General features: G+C 52.8%; 1 protein-coding gene across 5 annotated transcripts; it reads right to left on the minus strand.

Moving 5' to 3' along the window:
- Positions 1-260: 260 nt before the first annotated feature.
- Positions 261-18159, minus strand: LOC144728122 (NXPE family member 3-like). Of its 5 annotated transcripts, none has more exons than XM_078607421.1 (11): positions 18098-18159; positions 12888-12949; positions 12577-12697; positions 11525-11654; positions 10766-10854; positions 10091-10594; positions 6204-6454; positions 5755-5825; positions 5052-5267; positions 4136-4306; positions 261-1962 (listed from the first exon to the last, which is right to left on the minus strand). In XM_078607421.1, the coding sequence occupies exons 4-11, from the start codon at positions 11562-11564 to the stop codon at positions 1571-1573; spliced, it is 1734 nt and encodes a 577-aa protein (XP_078463547.1). In that variant the 5' UTR covers positions 11565-11654; positions 12577-12697; positions 12888-12949; positions 18098-18159; the 3' UTR covers positions 261-1570. The 5 variants fall into 5 exon arrangements, with proteins under 5 accessions (XP_078463547.1, XP_078463546.1, XP_078463548.1 ...); XM_078607420.1 differs by lacking the exon at positions 18098-18159 and adding an exon at positions 15264-15499; XM_078607422.1 differs by lacking the exons at positions 11525-11654; positions 18098-18159 and adding an exon at positions 15264-15499.
- Between the last annotated feature and the right edge of the window lie 3526 nt (positions 18160-21685).

The raw sequence follows: 21685 nt of genomic DNA on the forward strand, positions 1-21685 counted from the left end.
TGGGGGAAGTAAACATTGCTCGTCCTACTGATGGACTCGCCCCGGCTCGTCGGAATGTGGAATCTACACTGGGAGCTGTCGTGAGTTTTGCCGTGAAGGTCTATTAACGTATAAAAACACAAAACTCCCGACGCTGTAATCACGCTGAGTGTGCCAACTGGCACAGATTGATGAAAGCGAGTCAGGTGATCAGCCCCCCACTCCCCACAAGCCTCCCGCACCCCCATCCTTCCCAAACCCCCACAACACCCCCCCCCCCAACAACAGCCGCCGTTTGCCAATAAGTGGCGGTGACGTCACAACGGAGCTCGTGCCAGGCTAGGTGCCCCTTGAGGCGGTCGCGTGAAGTGTGGAAGACTCGCCGCTGCTGCTGTTGGCAGGCAGGAGGAGGTCACGGGGCAGACCCCGGGTGTTGATTTGCCCCGCAGGAAATGACGACGATTAGGACTTGCAGAGGCAGTGTTGTGCAGAGATCACAACACACACAGTACACACACAGAGAAGGATCCCCCCCCTCCCTCCTCCTCATGCCGTGGAGCCTTAACAGACTGTCGGGGCAAGTGCGGTTAGCGAACACCTCAGAAGGCCGGCACGGCGCACGTGGGGGTGGATGGAAAACACCAAGCCCGGCAGCCTTTGTCTACCAAGTGATGTTTACATACCGCTCCAGGTCGACTTAGGGGAGGATGGGGGGGGGTTGAGGCATCGCTAATACCAGTTCAGAGATACGTCACCGATGTCTGCCCTGAGCGGGAATCAGCACAGTGGCGCCGATCGCTACTACGCTGCCGCCCCCCCCCCACCCCACACACCAAGTGGCGGGAATGTCACCAGAGCGCTTGTGCCAGGCTAGGTGCACTTCGAGGCTCGCCGCTGGCAGGTCACGGGACAGACCCAAGTGTCAGTGGCCGACTCAAGATATTACCGGCAGATGCACCACCTGTGCCCCCTACTGTGCAACCTATGCAAAGACACCCAAACTCACTCGCACCCATCACACCCCATCCGATCTTCCACACCACCGTCACACACATCCCGTCATCACACCACAACTCCCACCCATCGCATCTCAAATCACATCACACCCATAACATTACAGCCATCCCACACACATATCACATCGCATCCAAATAATCACATCCCCACCCAACCTATATCACATAACACCAATCACATCACACCCATCACACCATCACACCTCACACCCATCCGCACCCCCGATCACAACCATTGGCTATGTACAGTGCAAAATAAGTTCAACATTCGTACACACATCTCACCACACGTCACGCCCCTCATCCTCGTCGCCACGTCACACCTCGTCACACTTAGTCGTCACTTCACCCCTCGTCACGACGTCACACCTCGTCACACTTAGTCGTCACTTCACCCCTCGTCACACCTCGTCACACTTAGTCGTCACTTCACCCCTCGTCACGACGTCACACCTCGTCGCACTTAGTCGTCACTTCACCCCTCGTCACGACGTCACACCTCGTCACACTTAGTCGTCACTTCACCCCTCGTCACGACGTCACACCTCGTCGCCACGTCACACCTCGTCTCCAGGTCACGCCTCATTGTCGTCAGGACACACGTACGAGAGGAACAGCTCCACCTCGGCGCGCACGACCGCGCCCACCGGGTGGATGTTGTCGGGGGAGGGGTGCGCCGCGCTCATGTCCCACGCGTCGACCACGACCACGCCGCCCGCGCCGGCGCCCAGGTGCCTGCGCAGGGCTCGCCGCATGAGGGCGTCCAGGCCGCGCGCCAGCCACTCGGAGCCGTGCGCCGAGCGGTAGCCGGTGTTGGCGCTCTTGACGAGCACCAGGGTGCGCGGGGCGCGACGCAGCAGGCGGCGCAGCGCCGCGCCGATGCGGTCGACGCGGCCCGCGTAGAGCGCCGTGGGGAACGACGTGAAGTGGGCGCAGACCGAGAGCACCACCACCGTGCCGGGCACGCCTAGCACCCCGCCAGGAGCGAGCGTGCCGCGTGCGTGATGAGGTGTGTGTGTGACGAGGTGTGTGTGACAAGGTGTGTGTGCGTGTATTACGAGGTGTACGTGATGATGTGTGCGACGAGGTATGCATGATGAGGTGTGTGTGACGAGGTGTGTGTGACGAGGTGTGTGTGCGTGTATGACGAGATGCACGTGTTTTTGATTGTGTAACGAGGTGTGCGTGTATGACGAGGTGTACATGATGAGGTGTGTGTAACGAGGTGTGTGTGGCGGGGAGAGAAGGGGAGGGGAGACCACAGAGTAACACGCTAGTCACCACCATGCTTGACATCGTTCTGTGCGAGTGGGAAGCTTAGAGCACGTGGCGGTGGTGGTAGTGGTGGTGGTAGTGATGGTGATTGTTTTGGTAGTGGTGGTGGTGATGGTGGTGGTGATTGTTTTGGTAGTGGTGGTGGCGATGGTGGCGGTGATTGTAGTGGTGGTGGTGTGACCACTGCAGAGCCGGGCAGATCCACTCTGGCCACACTAGCACCGGAGACCGTGACAAAGCCCCCCTGGCCACAACACCACCACCACAATCACCACCACCACCACAATCACCATCACCACCGCCGCCACAATCACCACCATCTCCACCACCACCACTGGCGCCACCACCGCCACGTGCCACGCGCAACCACAATCACCATCACCACCGTCGCCATCACCACCACCACCGCCGCCACAATCACCACCATCTCCACCACCACCACTGGCGCCACCACCGCCACGTGCCACGCGCAACCAGACGCGACCGTCGTGCCCCTGCGCGCCTCTTGCAGCAGCAGCAGCAGCAGCGCCGCTCTGTCGAGACCTGGGCAGTGTGTGGGCCAATGGGAGCCCCCCCCTCACCCCCCTCACCACCCCCCCCCCCCCACCCCTAATACGAGGCCAGGGCAGTGCGGCCAATTCAGCGATGTATCCGATGATCCCCTCGCGCGCAACCAGCCAAGAGACTCGAGTCTCACGCTCCCCGTTCACCCCCACGTGCTTCAGGAGGGATCCGCAGAGGGAGGTTCAACAACAGGGGAGGGGGGGATCAACAAGAGGAAGGATCGGTGAGGGTCGGAGGAGCTCAGTGGGGATGGGGGGGGGGGGCAGCGGGGATCAGGGGGATCAGGGGGATTAGTGAGGATCAGGGGGATTAGTGAGGATCAGGGGGATCAGGGGGATTAGTGGGATCAGGGGGATTAGTGAGGATCAGGGGGATCAGGGGGATTAGTGGGATCAGGGGGATTAGTGAGGATCAGGGGGATCAGGGGGATTAGTGGGGATCAGGGGGATCAGTGAGAATCAGGGGGATTAGTGGGGATCAGGGGGATTAGTGGGATCAGGGGGAACAGGGGGAATCAGGGGGATCAGGGGGATCAGGGGGATCAGTGGGGATCAGTGAGAATCAGGGGGATTAGTGGGATCAGGGGGATCAGTGAGAATCAGGGGGATCAGGGGGATCAGGGGAATTAGTGGGATCAGGGGGATCAGTGAGAATCAGGGGGATCAGGGGGATTAGTGGGATCAGGGGGACCAGTGAGAATCAGGGGGATCAGGAGGATCAGGGGGATTAGTGGGATCAGGGGAATCAGTGAGAATCAGGGGGATTAGTGGGGATCAGGGGGATTAGTGGGATCAGGGGGATCAGTGAGAATCAGGGGGATCAGTGAGAATCAGGGGGATCAGTGGGGATCAGGGGGATCAGTGAGAATCAGGGGGATCAGGGGGATCAGTGAGATTCAGGGGGATTAGTGGGGATCAGTGGGATTAGTGGGATCAGGGGGATCAGTGAGAATCAGGGGGATTAGTGGGATCAGGGGGATCAGTGAGAATCAGGGGGATTAGTGGGGATCAGGGGGATCAGGGGGATCAGTGAGAATCAGGGGGATTAGTGGGGATCAGTGAGGATCAGGGGAACAGTGAGAATCAGGGGGATTAGTGGGGATCAGGGGATCAGGGGGATCAGTGAGAATCAGGGGGATTAGTGGGGATCAGGGGGATCAGGGGGATCAGTGAGAATCAGGGGGATTAGTGGGGATCAAGGGGATCAGTGGGGATCAGGGGGATCAGGGGGATCAGTGAGAATCAGGGGGATTAGTGGGGATCAGGGGGGTGAGTGGGGATCAGGGGGATCAGGGGGATCACCGGGCAGGCTGTCGAGCTCGTTGGCGATGTAGTGGATGGAGGAGACCGGTCCCCGCTTGGAGCGCAGGGGCAGGCCGTGGGAGCGGCACAGAACCACGGCTCCGGTCTCGGAGTCCCGGGCGATCAGCGGCCCCAGCTGCAGGGGAGCGTTGTTGGCCTCCACCTTCAGCGCTGTGCGTGTGGGCGGGGGGGACCTCATTCAACCATCCACTCACCCAAACAGCCACTCACCCAATCACCCACTCACTCACCCACCCACTCACTCACTCACTCAACCACTAACCCACCGACTCAACCACCCACCCACTCACTCACCCACCCACCCACTCAACCACCAACCCACCGACTCAACCACCCACCCACTCACTCACCCACCCACCCACTCAACCACTAACCCGACTCAACCGCCCACCCACTCACCTACCCACTAACTCATCTGCCTTCTAACTCACTCACTCGCCCACTCAATCACCCACCGACTCGCTCATCCACCCACTCACCTACCCGCTCACTCGCTTGCTCGGTCTTCCACTTGCTCGCCCGCCCGCCGGCTAACCTCATAGCTAACTCGCTCACTCACAGGGCGTGGTGTCGGTGAGCGGCTAACCTTACCGGCTCACCGTGTGGCTCACTCACAGCGCGCGGTGTCGGTGAGCGGCTAACCTCACCGGCTCACCGTGTGGCTCACTCACAGGGCGCGGTGTCGGTGAGCGGCTAACCTTACCGGCTCACCGTGTGGCTCACTCACAGCGCGCGGTGTCGGTGAGCGGCTAACCTTACCGGCTCACCGTGTGGCTCACTCACAGCGCGCGGTGTCGGTGAGCGGCTAACCTTACCGGCTCACCGTGTGGCTCACTTACAGCGCGCGGTGTCGGTGAGCGGCTAACCTCACCGGCGCACCGCGTGGCTCACTCACAGGGCGCGGTGTCGGTGAGCAGCTGCCACCACTGGCGCAGCGTCGAGTCCCCGTACATGAAGACTCGGCGGCCCCGGAGACAACTTGCCACGGCTCCCGGCTGCCGGAAGCGCCGAGCGGCGCACACCAACGAGTGCCACTCTCCCCCCACGTAGAACCCGCTCGGCACCACCGCGGTGGGGGGCAGCCCCGGGCGGCACGGGGGCAGGTGTGCCGCTTGGGGGACGGGGGAGTGGGGGGCACAGTGGGGCGGGAGGGGGGCAGGGTGAATGGAGGGGGGAGGTGGGAGAGAGCAGTGGGGGTGGGGGGGGAGTGTGGGGAGGGGGTGAGGGGAGGGAGCAAGAGAATAGGGGGAGAAGGGGAGGGCAAAGAGGTGATATGGAAGAGGGTGTGTGTACGGTGTGTGGTGTCTGTGTGGTTCGTGTGTGTGTGTGCGGTGTGTGTGCGGTGAATGTGCAGTGTGCCCGGTGTGTGTGGTGCAGTAATGTGGGTGCGGTGTGTGGTGCGGTATATGGAGCGATGTGTGTGCGCGGTGTGGTGCATTGTATGTGCGGAGCGGGTTGGTGTGTGTTGCGGTGCGTGGTGTCTGTGTGCAGTGCAGTGTGTGTGGTGTGTCCGGAGCAATTCAGTGTGTGGTGTGGTGTGTGCGGTGTATGGTGCGGTGTGTTTTGTGCGGTGTGTGCGGGGTGTGGTGGTGACTCACTGAGGTTCACCTCCGAGGGCTGCACCATGATGGTGAGGTCACCACCACCAATCGGTACATCGGTCACAGATCTGAAACAACATCATCACCACCATCATCACCACCACCATTATCACCACCATCCTCACCACCATCATAATCGCTCCTGTCCTCCTGCTCCCTCAACCTAGTGATGGTGATGATTATTTCCGGCGGTGATGATGATGTGGATAATGGTCATGATGGTGGTTGTGGTGATAATGGCGGTTATCATGATGATGATAACGGCGGTGATTACTGTGGTGTTGGTTGGAATGGTGATGGTGTTGATGACGATGGTGATAACAGTGGTGATGATTGTGGTGGTGGTGGTAGTGATGATAGTGATGATGATGGTGGTGGTGATGATGGTGACGGTGACGATGATGATCCCCCCCCCCACTCCTTCCCCCCCTCCCTCCCCGCCCCACCTATGCAGCAGCGCATCCTCCATCCTGGTGGTGACGGTGCGGTAGCCCCCCATGGAGTGGTAGCTCCAGGCGGAGCAGGGCAGAGTGGGGGGCCTCACGCAGAACCACCGCTCCCCCGCGTCGTGGAACTCGCAGACCTCCGGCTCTTCCTCCGCGTGGGCGGCCCCACCACGCACACGCCCCGGCCTCACGGCGTTGCACTCGGTGCGCTCCGTGCGCCCCCCACCCTCAAAGTAGCCGTAGAAGAAGACCTACAGAGGGCGGGCGGGCGAGGCGTGAGAACGAACGACTCCAACCTCGCACGTCCGGCACTGCCCGAGATTCTGCAGTGGCCCCCCCCCCAACCCGGCCCAGTTAAACCCCCTCGGCTACAGCTCCCACAGCCCTCGGCTACAGCTCCCACTCCACTTGGCTAGACTATACAGGAACACCGTGCACTTCCGTCTGGACGAATATCAAAAATGTTCGAATGTCAAAGCAGAGCCATTGTTTGGCTTGCAAATGTATTTTGGCCGGCGAAAAACGTACATGCAAATAGCTACAGTGAATATATAACACATACGTGCAAATAGCTACAGTAAATATATAACACGTACGTGCAAATAGCTACAGTAAATATATAACACGTATGTGCAAATAGCTACAGTAAATATATAACACGTACGTGCAAATAGCTACAGTGAATATATAACACGTACGTGCAAATAGCTACAGTAAATATATAACACGTACGTGCAAATAGCTACAGTAAATATATAACACATACGTGCAAATAGCTACAGTGAATATATAACACATACGTGCAAATAGCTACAGTGAATATATAACACGTACGTGCAAATAGCTACAGTGAATATATAACACTTACGTGCAAATAGCTACAGTGAATATATAACACATACATGCAAATAGCTACAGTAAATATATAACACATACGTGCAAATAGCTACAGTGAATATATAACACATACGTGCAAATAGCTACAGTGAATATATAACACATACGTGCAAATAGCTACAGTAAATATATAACACATACGTGCAAATAGCTACAGTGAATATATAACACGTACGTGCAAATAGCTACAGTGAATATATAACACATACATGCAAATAGCTACAGTAAATATATAACACATACGTGCAAATAGCTACAGTGAATATATAACACATACGTGCAAATAGCTACAGTGAATATATAACACGTACGTGCAAATAGCTACAGTGAATATATAACACATACGTGCAAATAGCTACAGTGAATATATAACACGTACGTGCAAATAGCTACAGTGAATATATAACACATACGTGCAAATAGCTACAGTGAATATATAACACGTACGTGCAAATAGCTACAGTGAATATATAACACGTACGTGCAAATAGCTACAGTGAATATATAACACATACGTGCAAATAGCTACAGTAAATATATAACACATACGTCCAAATAGCTACAGTGAATATATAACACGTACGTGCAAATAGCTACAGTGAATATATAACACGTACGTGCAAATAGCTACAGTGAATATATAACACGTACGTGCAAATAGCTACAGTGAATATATAACACGTACGTGCAAATAGCTACAGTAAATATATAACACATACGTCCAAATAGCTACAGTGAATATATAACACGTACGTGCAAATAGCTACAGTGAATATATAACACGTACGTGCAAATAGCTACAGTGAATATATAACACTTACGTGCAAATAGCTACAGTGAATATATAACACGTACGTGCAAATAGCTACAGTGAATATATAACACGTACGTGCAAATAGCTACAGTGAATATATAACACGTACGTGCAAATAGCTACAGTGAATATATAACACGTACGTGCAAATAGCTACAGTGAATATATAACACGTACGTGCAAATAGCTACAGTGAATATATAACACGTACGTGCAAATAGCTACAGTGAATATATAACACATACGTGCAAATAGCTACAGTGAATATATAACACGTACGTGCAAATAGCTACAGTGAATATATAACACGTACGTGCAAATAGCTACAGTGAATATATAACACGTACGTGCAAATAGCTACAGTAAATATATAACACGTATGTGCAAATAGCTACAGTGAATATATAACACGTACGTGCAAATAGCTACAGTGAATATATAACACGTATGTGCAAATAGCTACAGTGAATATATAACACGTACGTGCAAATAGCTACAGTGAATATATAACACGTGCGTGCAAATAGCTACAGTAAATATATAACACGTACGTGCAAATAGCTACAGTGAATATATAACACGTGCATGCAAATAGCTACAGTGAATATATAACACGTACGTGCAAATAGCTGCAGTAAATATTTAACACGTACGTGCAAATAGCTACAGTGAATATATAACACGTACGTGCAAATAGCTACAGTGAATATATAACACGTACGTGCAAATAGCTACAGTGAATATATAACACGTACGTGCAAATAGCTGCAGTAAATATATAACACGTACGTGCAAATAGCTACAGTGAATATATAACACGTACGTGCAAATAGCTACAGTGAATATATAACACGTACGTGCAAATAGCTACAGTAAATATATAACACGTACGTGCAAATAGCTGATTTAGGAGAAAGATCTGCTAACGACAAGAGCTTATAAAGGGTTTTGGTGGGGTCAACCCCAGGGGTAAGTGGGCGGAGCTAGAGAAGGAAGAAAGGGGGGAGGCAAGGAGGGAGAGAGAGGGCAGTTGGGCACAGGTTATAGATGGAAGCTAGAGAGAAGCTGGGTTAATGATGCTAATGTGAGAAAATTAGCGTGTCAATAATACAGGATGCTGCAGCGTTGGCTGCTGCGCTGTGAGAAAGGGGGGGGGGGGAGGCAAGGAAGGAGGGAGGGGGGGAGTTGGGCACAGGTTATAGAAGATAGAAACTTCTCTCTACCTTCCATCTATAACCTGTGCCCAACTGCCCTCTCCCTCCCTCCTTGCCTCCCCCCTTTCTTCCTTCTCTAGCTCCGCCCACTTACCGCTGGGGTTGAGCCCACCAAAACCCTTTATAAGCTTTTGTCGTTAACAGATCTTTCTCCTAAATCAGCAGTTGTCCTGCTGTATCGGTTCCGCCTGATGATGGTCGCATGTGTTGCGATCGAAACGTCGTGATTTATTTTATTTATACGTGACTTTACCGAAAGAACCAAAGAGTATGCATCTCTACACTTGTGTAAGTGGACGAGTTTGGTTTGTGCTGGCGTAGCGTTTATTTATTTCCTCTAACACTTTAGCGTTGTTCTTAAGAATTGTACCGACTGTTGTGGGAGGTATGCCTAGCTTGCGATTTATATCAGCATGGGACATGCCTTGCTCATTAAGTTTGATTATGTCAAGCATATCTTGCAAATTGAGAACCTTATGGGTTCTTTCAGCTTTACTATCACCACACTTAGGACCCATTATGAATATATTAAAGCACGAAAATAAGTATTTTACAGTAATAACAAACATAAGCACAGTATGAATACTGTACACGTGTTTTATAACCACGAAAATAACTATGAACACAAAATAACTATGAATTGTTTAAGTATAATCACAGAAATAAGTACGGTATTAATAACACATGAATAAACACAAATATAAAAGATGCTCACTGAACCACTTCTATTTAACGACTGAACGAAGACGATGGCGCGTGGCGCGAACGTCGTGGAAGGTTTGTAAGAAATTGGACAAAAGCACGTGGACGACATTTGAAATGTGGTGATAATTGAAAATGGCCGCAAGAGTGAAGCGACGAAAGTCAGTTAGCTACAGCCCCCCACCCTCGCACCCCCCCCCCCCGCAGGCCCCCACCCCCAGCCCGCCCCCACCCCCAGCCCGCCCCCAGCCCGCCCCCACCTTGTCGGGCGCCTCGTCACGCAGGCGGGCGAGCAGTGCGACGGCCTCCCGCGAGTGGACCAGCGAGATAGAGACGGCCGTGGCGCCCGGCCACAGCAGGCGGAACGTGGCCGAGTAGGTCCCGTCCGCGTGGTCCCGCACCGCGCCCGCGGCGCTCGTCACCCCTGCGCCGTCCGGCTCAAACCCCGCCAGGCTGGCCAGCCCCGCCAGCCCCACCAACCCGGCGAGCCCGCCGTGTCCGTATACCTCCTGCGCCGAGTGGATCCTCGCGCGAAAGTAGTCCCCGCCGCGCAGCTTGGCGCTGCCGTTGTAGTCCCGTGCCACGATGGACACGGTGAGTAGATCGCCCACTCGATAAGAGGGGGGGGAGGGGGAGGAGGAGGACTGTGGGGGGGGTACGATGCGCATGGAGCAGTGGCGGGCGCTCGTGACCCGTAGGGACATGTGGGGGGTCGTGAACGGGAATCGGGGGGCCCACTCAGCCCAGAAACTCGACGGCAGCAGCTGAGAGGGGGAAGAGGGGGGAGGGGGGGTGCAGAGGTGGAGGCCGAGGAGGAGGAGAAGAGGTTAGATGGCCAGAGGGGAGGTGATGGGGGTGGTGATGGTGGTGGTAATGATGGTGGTCGTGGTGATGCATGATGGGAGGTGGTGCGGGTGGTGATGGGGGTCACTCACGTTCGAGAGGAGGATGATGGCAAAGATAATGGTGAAGATGGCTCCCAGAGTACGAGTCCGTTTCACCCGGCCTTCTTTCATCTCTCCACCTGACATCAACATCCTCATTAACATCGCATTCAACAGCAGCACCATCACCACCAAAATCAACAGCAGCAGCATCAGGAGCATCATCATCATAAGCAACAGCAGAATCAACAGCAGTGGCGTCATAATCAGTCATCCCAATTATCATCAAAATCATCATCAGTAACAGCAGCATCGTCGTCCTAATCAGCATCGCACGTTCACACAAATGCCCGCTGCTTACTTTCAACTTGCCGGAACACCTCCGCCATGAGCCAGAGTTTCTGGGGAGGTCTGGACTGAGTACCCAGTGCAAACATAACAGCTGCACAAGCTGCTGTCGTGAAACTCAGAAGGGGGGGGCGATGCCAACCCCAGTTGTAAGCGATGATGAAACCTTAATCAGCACAACGAGACCAGGCTATTGTGGGTTTGAGTGGAGTCCTCGATGGATGATTGCCACAGCAGTGAAAGTCAGGTAGTCACATCTTACAGATAACAAGCCGATGGTCAGGAGGAAGATCAACTCCACGGTAGGTCCTGATGGTCAAGGACATGGGCCCACATTTGCTATTCAATAACTATGTAGTCCTGCTTGTGCCTGGTGTGCGTCCATGATATCGTGTGAATGCACCGATGCCACAACAGCGTGTTGGTGATTACATGCTGATGGGCTGCACAACAGCCTCCTACCATTGTTATTGAGCTGATCTGGATCATGCCTTCCAATCATTCCAGACCAGGTAACTGCATCATGACCCACTCGGGCAATAAAGTCACCCAAGAGGACGACTCTATACTGAGGGGTCGCAATAGCCAGCACCTGCGACAGGTCACAGAAAGCATCCGACTCATCAACCTTGCCCGCATCCCTCCACTGATGTTCATCTTCGGTGGGGGCATAAGCCACCACCACCACCATCCCTTTCCTCCCGTTGATGAGACTCACGGCCTCTCACACCTCATCTCCATGTTCCCACACACCCTTCATATATTGTTAAAAAAGTGGCACTCCCTGTTGTTTGGCAGTTTCCTGTCCCAAGTGGACAACAACTGTCCTCCCCCTTCTGGTGGCTGGAGCCAGAACCAGTCCACCGGACCTCTGGTATTCAACGGAGGTCCAAGCGGCACCGGTCCAGCTCCCGACAGAGGAATTGAAGCCTCTTCTCCGCAGTGAGCGTTCGGACATCCCACGTGGCCAACCTCGGTGATTCCCTGGTGCTTCTTGAAGAGCCCCGAGGGGAGGGGTAAAATCTGGCTCCACCAAATTGGCATCATAGATTCATGAACTTTGGTTAATGTTTCAGTAAATGTCAGTCAAAATGTTGATTTCACACAACCCATATGGGTCACCACGTGATTCTTGTACAGTGAAATTGATTTTTCAGGTTCAAGAGGCATAAAGCCGTTTCTCTATGGCAGGGGTGGGGAACGTCTGGCCCGTGGGCCGTAAAAGGTAAATCATTTGATGTGGCCCTGCCAAGGCAACCGCAGATGGGACTCAAAGTTCAATAAATCTAGGAGCAGATCCTGGAAAAGCAGTTGCTGGTAGCAACATCGTCAATACCATCTAACATCGCACGCCTCACCAAAGAGAAGCAGTTCCAGCCATCGCATTAGGGGCGAGTTAATTACATGTTTGACCAAATATAACAGACTTAGTTTTAAGTTGATAATTTTGTACGGCCCGCGAATGATGTTATATAAATATCCAAATGTCACTTGGCAGAAAAAAGGTTACTCACCCCTGCTCTGTGGGCAAACCATTTTTGTTGTCTGTTTGTGTTTCTCCCTTGTGATGGGACTTTGTAGGACGAACGTTGAGGTGTATCAAGGCACGGAGGGACAAAAAATGTCTGAATTGGTCTGTAATAAGGCAGGGCACTGATCAGGGGTTGACAGGTTTGTAACACTTCACACTCAGGTTTACAGACGGTCCGAATTTACGACGCCCACAGCATATGCCACCACGGATCGATTTACGGCGCAGAAACATCCTCTCCGACGCATCGATCGACCGATGACTCTGACCACATTTGATCAGCGAGGTGCTTACTTGTGAAACGTAGTAGAATGTGATTTTTATTCTTCTTCAGAAGAAGATCAAGCCACTTTAGCCTAGGTAGGAAAGAAGACAAGGTGAGCAAAATGTTTTAAGTGTTGTGGGTCAATTTTGGTAAAACAAAAATTCATATTCTTGATTCTTTCGGTAAAGTCACGTAGAAGGGAAATAATAAAAAATAAAATAAAAATACATTTTTGTTCCAATTTTCTTGCTGTGGTTTTCACACCTGATGACGATTGCTTGTGTTGCAATCGAAACGTCGTGATAATTTTTTATTTTATTATTTCCCTTCTACGTGACTTTACCGAAAGAACCGATAATATGAATCCCTGCAGTCACGAAAGCTTTAAATCGAAACAAAAATTAATGTTTCAGGAACTTTGTACAACAGCACTCTTGCCAAATGAATTTACAGGAGTCAGGGACTATTTTCTAACGTGTTATAGCATGAAGAATGGATTATACTTTATAGATACAGTCGATTATTGATTATCCGGCGGCTTTGGGGTTAAGAGGGCGCCGGATAATCACGAATCATTCTTTAAAATTGCTTTATTTTGCACACTCTTGCGTAACGTTACATGAATAAGTGTTGTGTGTATGTTTTCCTTAGTGTGTTACTCCTAATGTTCACGATATTGACCTTGGCACAAACGTACAAATAGACACGAAAATACAGATCCTAGTGTGAAAAAGTTACCGCATTTATTCTATATTTGAAGCTTTCGTGACTGCAAGGATTCATACTCTTAGGTTTTTTCGGTAAAGTCACATAGGTAAAAATAAAAAGAATATTTTTTTAGGATTTTTTCTATTATTTCTATTATTTATTACTTATTTTTACCTACGTGACTTTACTGCATTTAACTTGACCGGACTTCCCACTCTAATCTCCACCCCGCTCTTGTTTCAACTTCAACAACGTCAAACAGTTTTTGACAATCGCCGGACTGTGGTCGACAACCTTTGGAGCGGTGTTTGCAGGATCGGCCCGGGACCGACTGATTAAGTTGTAATCTGGATAACCGAGTGTGTATATGTGTGTATATGCCAACACCAGTGACGATTATCTAAACAGGTCCCGGGCCTGCCCTAGGTCGACTCAGCCTCAAATGAGTACCTGGTACGGTGTAAACATTGCCACTAGGGAGATAAAGGCGGTCGGGCGTGGTGCTGGCCACCCACCCCCTCGTGTACCGTTCCGGCCTTCATAGGTGCTCGCTAACAGCACTTGCCCCTACAGTCTGTTAAGGCTAAACACGGGGGATCTTTGTCTTTTATCTTTGTGTTTGTCCCGAGACCCAGCAGGTGTCATGGGTTGGGTCTGCCCCGTGACCTCCTCCTGTCAGCAGAGAGCCTTCGACACTTCACGTGGCAGCCTCAAAGTGCACCTAGCCTGGCACAGGCGCCGTGGTGACACCACCGTCACTTCGAGGCGAATGGCGGGTGTTGGTAATTGGTGTTGAGTGCAATATTTCGTAGCCTTTCTTGCGAAAATGTGGTTTCTGGCAGCGTATTTCAAGAACGCAACCATCCTGCATTTTATGGAAGTGATTGCCAACACGTGGCACGTGAGACACACACGATCACACAACGTGGCAAAACCTCGTGTGTTCATAGTCACTGCCAATACAATTGCATGGCAAAACCTCGTGTGTTTATAATCACGGCTAATACAATTACGTGGTAAAACTTCGTGTTTATAATCACGGCTAATACAATTACGTGGTAAAACTTCGTGTTTATAATCACGGCCTATACAATTACGTGGTAAAACGTCGTGTTTATAATCACGGCCAATACAATTACGTGGTAAAACTTCGTGTTCACAGTCACGGCTAATACAATTACGTGGTAAAACTTCGTGTTTATAATCACGGCCAATACAATTACGTGGTAAAACTTCGTGTTCAGTCACGGCTAATACAGTTACGTGGTAAAACCTCGTGTTTATAATCACGTCCTATACAATTACGTGGTAAAACTTCGTGTTCATAGTCACGGCTAATACAATTACGTGGTAAAACTTCGTGTTTATAATCACGCCATATACAATAACGTGGTAAAACTTCGTGCGTTCATAGTCACGTCCTGTACTATTTACACAACGTTGGGTTCCATCAAGAGCCATCAAAGACGAGTGATTGCTGTGCTCAAGAAGAATAATATGAACTTTGTATCACTGGAACACGCCACTAACACGAGCTAGCGATCGCGTGGTCTATAAAATAGACGCTTTGTTAAACTCATACATTACATTCGCGTCTTATTATTACATAACACGCAAAATTCGTTTTAAACCCTGCAATGTTGTTGTCTATTCATCTTGGATGGTTTTTGTTGTTGCTATTGCACATTTTGAGGTACCTTGTGGCTTAAGGCTGCATCGGTTAAGAGTTTTGAAGGCCTTGAAATGCCCCAAAGGCCACGAATTCCTCGGCAGGGCCCACAACCTTCTGCTTAAGTTCGAATATAAATACAGCGAACAAGTCACTCAGTTGTCGTGTGTCGAAGATTCACTCCACAAACACAAAACTATCGTCTTTATAGCCAAACTCAACAGACTGCAGCAGCAGCAGCAACAACTACAACGACCGCCATTGCTACTAAGTGGCGGTGACGTCACCACGGCGCCCGTGCCAGGCTAGGTGCAGGAGGTCACGTGACACCCAGCAGGTGCCACGGGTCGACTGACTGAGATGACTGGTAGATGCAACAACAACAACCGCCATTCGCCACTAAGTGGCGGTGACGTCACCACGACGCTTGTGCCAGGCCATGTGCACCTTGAGGCCAAGTGAAGTGTCGAACGCCCGCTGGCAGGAGGTCACGGGGCAGACCCAGCAGGTGCCACGGGTCGACTGACCGAGATGACCGAGATGACTGGCTGATGCACCACCTGTGCCCCCTACTGTACCAACTTGCTGTGCTTTAACCACCCGGCGCTCCGCTCGTTGTTGTGAGCGTCGCTCCTCCGCCCTCCGTTGTTGTTGGAGGGCGACTGCCTCCAACTGCCCAGTAGCGTCCTTCACGAGCCTCCTCCACAGAGGCCGATCTTGACACCGCTGGTACCAGTCATCGGCAAATTCACTCAGCTCCACGTCCTCCTGTACCACGTCACTCCATCTCTTCTCTAGCCCGTGCCGCGCCCGTTTAGCCCCCTCGATCCGGCCGAACAAAAGCTGTTTAGGCATGCGGTGGCTGGGCATGCGGGCTACATGACCCAGCCAACGCAGCCTTGCCTGCCGGAGGAGCTCACCGATGGAACTTTGTCGAGATCTTTCAAGGATTTGTGAGCTCCTCACACAATCCAGCCTGGTTAAACCCAGGATGGATCGTGGACAGGCCAGCCTAAATGTTTGAACCGGTGAAGGTGTTCCATTTGGGGGGTTCCACGTTTCGCACGCGTAGAGAAGGGAGTTCATGACCGTGGCCGAGAAGACCCGGGCCTGCCCACCATCATGAAGGTCCTTAATGATTGTGAGCAGAAAGTCAGGGACTCTAAAAGCACGAAGAACAACTCAGAGCCCAAGCCTATTGATGATGATATCACAGGCCTTGACCAGGTCAATAAAGCAGAGATGTCGGTCCTGTTGGAATAGCATCGGTGCAGGACCGCCCTGGCCTGCAACCACATTGGCAAGGCGATGTTGAATAATCATTGCCAGGACCTTTCCCGGCACACCGAGGAGTTAAATGCCCCTGTAGTTGTTACATTCTGTGCGGTCCCCCTTCTTAAAGAGGGGGACCACCAGGGCATCCTTCCAATCCTGCGGAACCCGTCCAGACTGTTGTAATGATGCCATGTAGGGCAGTCTCTGCCGCGCACACAAAGACAAAGATCCCCCGTATAGCCTGTAAAAGACTGTCGGGGCAAGTGCTGTTAGCGTGCAACTATGAAGGCCGGCACGGCACACGAGGGGGTGGGTGGCCAGCACCACGCCCGGCCGCATTTGTCTCCCTAGTGGCGCTGTTTACACATTGTACCGGGTACTCATTTTAGGCTGAGTCGACCTAGGGAAGGGCCAGGACCGGTTCAAATAATCGTCCCTGGTGCTGGCCGTGAGCGGGAATCGAATTCGGATCGCCAGGTTCGTAATGCAGCGAGCAGACCGCTACACAGGCGCGCACACACACACAGCACACAGATACACACTCACGGTCACTGCGCATACACACAATTAGCAACACACACGTCTCTCCCCGTGTCTCTGTGTCTCTCTATCTCTCACAGTGTCTCTCTCCGTGTCTCTCCCCGCGTCTCTCTGTGTCTCTCTCTTTTTTCTACGCTCAGTGGAAACAAGAAGATGCTCGTTGTAGCCGGCACTTTGCTTCGTTCATCATTTCGATTTTTTTCTTTGCTTTATGTAACCCCGCTCTCGCCCACTCTCCCCGCGTCTCTCTGTCTCTCTCCCCGTGTCTCTCTGTGTGTCTCTCCCCGTGTCTCTCTGTGTCTCTCCCCGTGTCTCTCTGTGTCTCTCTCCGTGTCTCTCTGTGTATCTCTCCCCGTATCTCTGTGTCTCTCCCTGTGTCTCTCCCCGTGTCTCTCTGTGTATCTCTCCCCGTGTCTCTCTGTGTATCTCTCCCCGTGTCTCTCTGTGTCTCTCCCCGTGTCTATCTGTGTGTCTCTCCCCGTGTCTCTCTGTGTATCTCTCCCCGTGTCTCTGTGTGTCTCTCCCCGTGTCTCTCTGTGTATCTCTCCCCGTGTCTCTGTGTATCTCTCCCCGTGTCTCTGTGTATCTCTCCCCGTGTCTCTGTGTATCTCTCCCCGTGTCTCTCTGTGTATCTCTCCCCGTGTCTCTCTGTGTATCTCTTCCCGTGTATCTCTGTGTATCTCTGTGTATCTCTCCCCGTGTCTCTCTGTGTCTCTCCCCGTGTCTCTCTTCGTGTCTCTCTGTGTCTCTCCCCGTGTCTCTGTGTATCTCTCCCCGTGTCTCTGTGTGTCTCTCCCCGTGTCTCTCTCCGTGTCTCTCCCCGTGTATCTCTCCCCGTGTCTCTCTGTGTCTCTCTCCCCGTGTCTCTATGTGTCTCTCCCCGTGTCTCTCTGTGTCTCTCCCCGTGTCTCTCTGTGTATCTCTCCCCGTGTATCTCTGTGTCTCTCTCCCCGTGTCTCTGTGTCTCTCCCCGTGTCTCTCTGTGTATCTCTCCCCGTGTATCTCTGTGTATCTCTGTGTCTCTGCGTCTCTCCTCGTGTCTCTTACCGTCTCTGCAGCACGCGAGCACACGCGGAGGAGCGATTCGGAGCAGCTGGGAGCAAGGGGAGGGGGCCGGGGGGGGGAGGGGCGGGAGGGGGAGCAAGGGGAGGGGGCCGGGGGGGGGAGGGGCGGGAGGGGGAGCGGGGGGAGGGGGGGCGGGGGGGAGGGGGAGCGGGGGGAGGGGAGCGGGGAGGAGTGGAGTTGCTATGGAGACGCAGGGAGCACGGGGACCACGCGATAGGGCACGGAGGCACCCCACCCAGCAATGGTGTGAGTCGGGTGATTGGTGATGGGAGAATGGTGACGATGGGGAGAGGATGGCGATGGTAATGACGGGATGATTGGCCTGATGGTGATGATGATGGGAGGACGGTGACAGTGGGATGATGATGGTGGTGGTGGAGTGAGGAGGAGGAGGAGGCGGTGTATGGCGGCAGCAGTGATGTTGGTGAAAAGAGGATGGCGATGGGGGTGATGGGGGTGATGAAGAGGATGGCGGTGGGGGTGATGGGGGTGATGGGGGTGGGGGTGATGGGGGTGATGAAGAGGATGGCGGTGGGGGTGATGGGGGTGATGTTGCTTTACAATGGGCTAGGCCCAGAGCGCCCCTGCCGCGTCTGCCCCTCCCCTCTCCCTCAGAGCAACTGATGACGTCACGGCAGTGCTGCCCGGATCGCGAATGCGTTTCGGATACTGTGTGTGTGTGCTGCCCTCTGTGCTGCCCTCTGTGCTGCACTCTGTGCTGCCCCCTGTGCTGCCCTCTGTGCTGCAATCTGTGCTGCACTCTGTGCTGCCCTCTGTGCTGCCCTCTGGGCTGCCATCTGTGCTGCACTCTGTGCTGCCATCTGTGCTGCACTCTGTGCTGCCATCTGTGCTGCACTCTGTGCTGCCTTCTGTGCTGCCATCTGTGCTGCCATCTGTGCTGCCCTCTGTGCTGCCATCTGTGCTGCCATCTGTGCTGCCCTCTGTGCTGCCCTCTGTGCTGCCCTCTGTTTCATTGCTTGTATGGCTTTATTTTGGTGATTTTCGAAAAGTTTTTTGGTTTGGCCATGTTTGTTTGTTGTAGTACAGAGTTTGACTGATGGCCTTAATCTAAGTTGTCTTGTGGTTGTTGTTGTTGTTTGACTTGCATCCCACTTGGATTTTTGCACACAGTGTTGGTGTACGGTGCTTTTTCTGCAATATTTTGCTGTCTTTTCTTGGATTTTCTGTTTGCACTTAGTCACATAGTTACTTTAAGATGTTTTCTTGTTCATGTTTTTGTATTTTGTTTGTTGCGGTTGCACCCGATTCAAGAGCCGAATGGCTCACAGGGCTATACCTAATAAATGAACTTGAACTTGGACTGTGCTGCCATCTGTGTTGCCATCTGTGCTGCCCTCTGTGTTGCCCCAAATATGCGTGACGATGCGTCTATCCCGCGTATCCCCCCCTCTCTCTCTCTCGGTCTCTCCGTGCATCTCCCAAGCGAGCGCCTCTCCGTGCCTCGATCCACCTGTGGTGGGTCCCACGGAGACGGTTTAGTGTAAATCTTATAACAGAAAACCTTCTTGACTCCCACTACCTGGGGGGGGTACGGCCTCCGGGCTGACGTGGGCCTACGGGCTCTGAGTCCTCTGGCTAAGGGTGCCCCCGAGGGGAGGCGATGCCGATCCGACCCAGCCAAGGTGCGGGTCCCGACCACTGGTCGGCTCCCCGGGGTCCCAGCGTCCTCCAAGCCTCGCTGGTCTTCTGTCTTCGTACTCTCAGGTTTTTTCGGTAAAGTCACGTAGGTAAAAAATTAAATTAATAAAAGTAATAATAGAAGTAAAATATTTGTTTTTCTAATATTTTATTTCTATTATTACTTTTATAAATTTAATTTTATTTTTTACCTACGTGACTTTACCGAAAAAACCTAGGAGTATGAATCCTTGCAGTCACGAAAGCTTCAAATCTAGAATTCTGTCTTCGCCTCCAGAGCACTGCCTCGAGGCGTCCTGAGGTCCGTCTTTTATACTCGTCCCGCGGAGTCTCCGCCCCCGGTACCGCCCACTTTCTGGAACCTTCCAGGGGGCTTTGGAGTAACCCCCAACCCCTCACCTGGGGTCGGGGAGGGGCGACTTGGCCTCTCACCGGTCCGGCTCTGTCTCTCTAGCTCAGGGTGGTAGCCCCAACAGACCCGTGCCCGCAACTAACAGGTAAGTACACACAGGGCGGTTTGTGCTGGGTATTGTCGACGCTACACATCCACAACTGGCGAGATTGTTTATAGGGAAGGACCCCCCCCCCCACCCCTAGCTGTTAGATATGGGTGCTGGTTAGACCAAGGGGAGGGTGGAAGTGGGAAATGAGTGTGAGGATGTCAGTCGGATGTGAGGGTGTGGGTGTGAGTCGGGTGTGAGTGTGTTTGTGAGGCCTTAACATCAGCCCTACCAAAACTAAGCACCTGCCTGGGTATTTTGTACCATCGGACACTACACCCCCACAACTCCCAATCGGTGATGGGGCAGTTGTGGAGAGAGTGGAGAGTTTCCCATATCTGGGCAGTGTGCAGCTCCGGTTTGACAGCAGAGGTCTCACTCAGAATCAGTCGAGCGGCAATACATTTTCATCGGTTGCATAACGCTGTGCGGAAGCTACCTGGTCTGTCGCTCCGCACGAAGCTTCAGGTCTTCTGGGCCACAGTCATGTCCTCCTTTTCTCTACGCTTGTGAAACGTGGACCCCCCTAATGGAACATCGTCGCCGGTTAGAAACATTTAGGCTGGCCTGCCTACGATCCTTCCTGGGTTTAACCAGGCTGGATTGTGTGAGGAGCTCACAAATCCTTGGAAGATCTGGACAAAGTCCCTTTGATGAGCTCCTCCGGCAGGCAAGGCTGCGTTGTCTGGGTCATGTAACACGCATGCCCAGCCACCGAATGCCTAAACAGCTTTTGTTCGGTCGGATCGAGGAGGCTAAATGGGCGCGGCATGGGCTAGAGAAGAGATGGAGTGATGTGGTACAGGAGGACGTGGAGCTGAGTGGACTTGCCGATGACTTGTACCAGTGGTGTCAAGATCGGCCTTTGTGGAGGAGGCTCTTGAAGGACGCTGCTGCTGGGCAGTTGAAGGCAGTCGCCCTCCAACAACAACAGAGGGCGGAGGAACGACGCTCACAACAACGAGCTGAGCGCCGGGTGGCTAAAACACAGTAAGTTGGCACAGTAGGGGTCACAGGTGGTGGATCGGCCACTCATCTCAGTCAGTCGACCTGTGCCATCTGGGTCTGCCCCGTGACCTGCCAGCGGGCGTTCGACACTTCAAGTGGCCTTCAACGTGCACATGGCCTGGCACAAGCGTCGTGTTGATGTCACTGCCAATTAGTGGCGCATGGCGGGTGTTGTTGTTGTTGAGTCGGTTGTGAGATTGTGAGTCGGGTGTGTGGGTGTGAGGGGATGAGGGTGAGAGAGTCGAGTTGAAGAGTGAGTGTGAGTCGGGTGTGATGGTGAGAGTGAGTCGGGTGTGAGAATGTGAGGCCGGTGTGAGTGTGTGAGTCAGGAGTGAGCGTGTGGGTGTGAGCTGGTTGTGAGGGCGAGAGTGTGAGTGCAATCTTCGACGTTACCCAGCCTCTC

This window comes from Lampetra planeri, chromosome 27 (genome assembly GCF_965212315.1).
Source record: "Lampetra planeri chromosome 27, kcLamPlan1.2.h2, whole genome shotgun sequence".
Lineage (NCBI taxonomy): Eukaryota > Metazoa > Chordata > Hyperoartia > Petromyzontiformes > Petromyzontidae > Lampetra > Lampetra planeri.

What these genes read in the sequence shown, in the direction of transcription:
- LOC144728122 (XM_078607421.1), bottom strand. Translation starts at nt 11,564, where the DNA reads ATGATTGGAAGGCATGATCCAGATCAGCTCAATAACAATG. An exon ending in GCTCACCGACACCGCGCCCT is followed by an intron (nt 4,307 to 5,051) that starts GTGAGTGAGCCA and finishes CCACACGCACAG; the next exon opens with CGCTGAAGGTGGAGGCCAAC. An exon ending in CGAGCTCGACAGCCTGCCCG is followed by an intron (nt 1,963 to 4,135) that starts GTGATCCCCCTG and finishes GCGGGGTGCTAG; the next exon opens with GCGTGCCCGGCACGGTGGTG.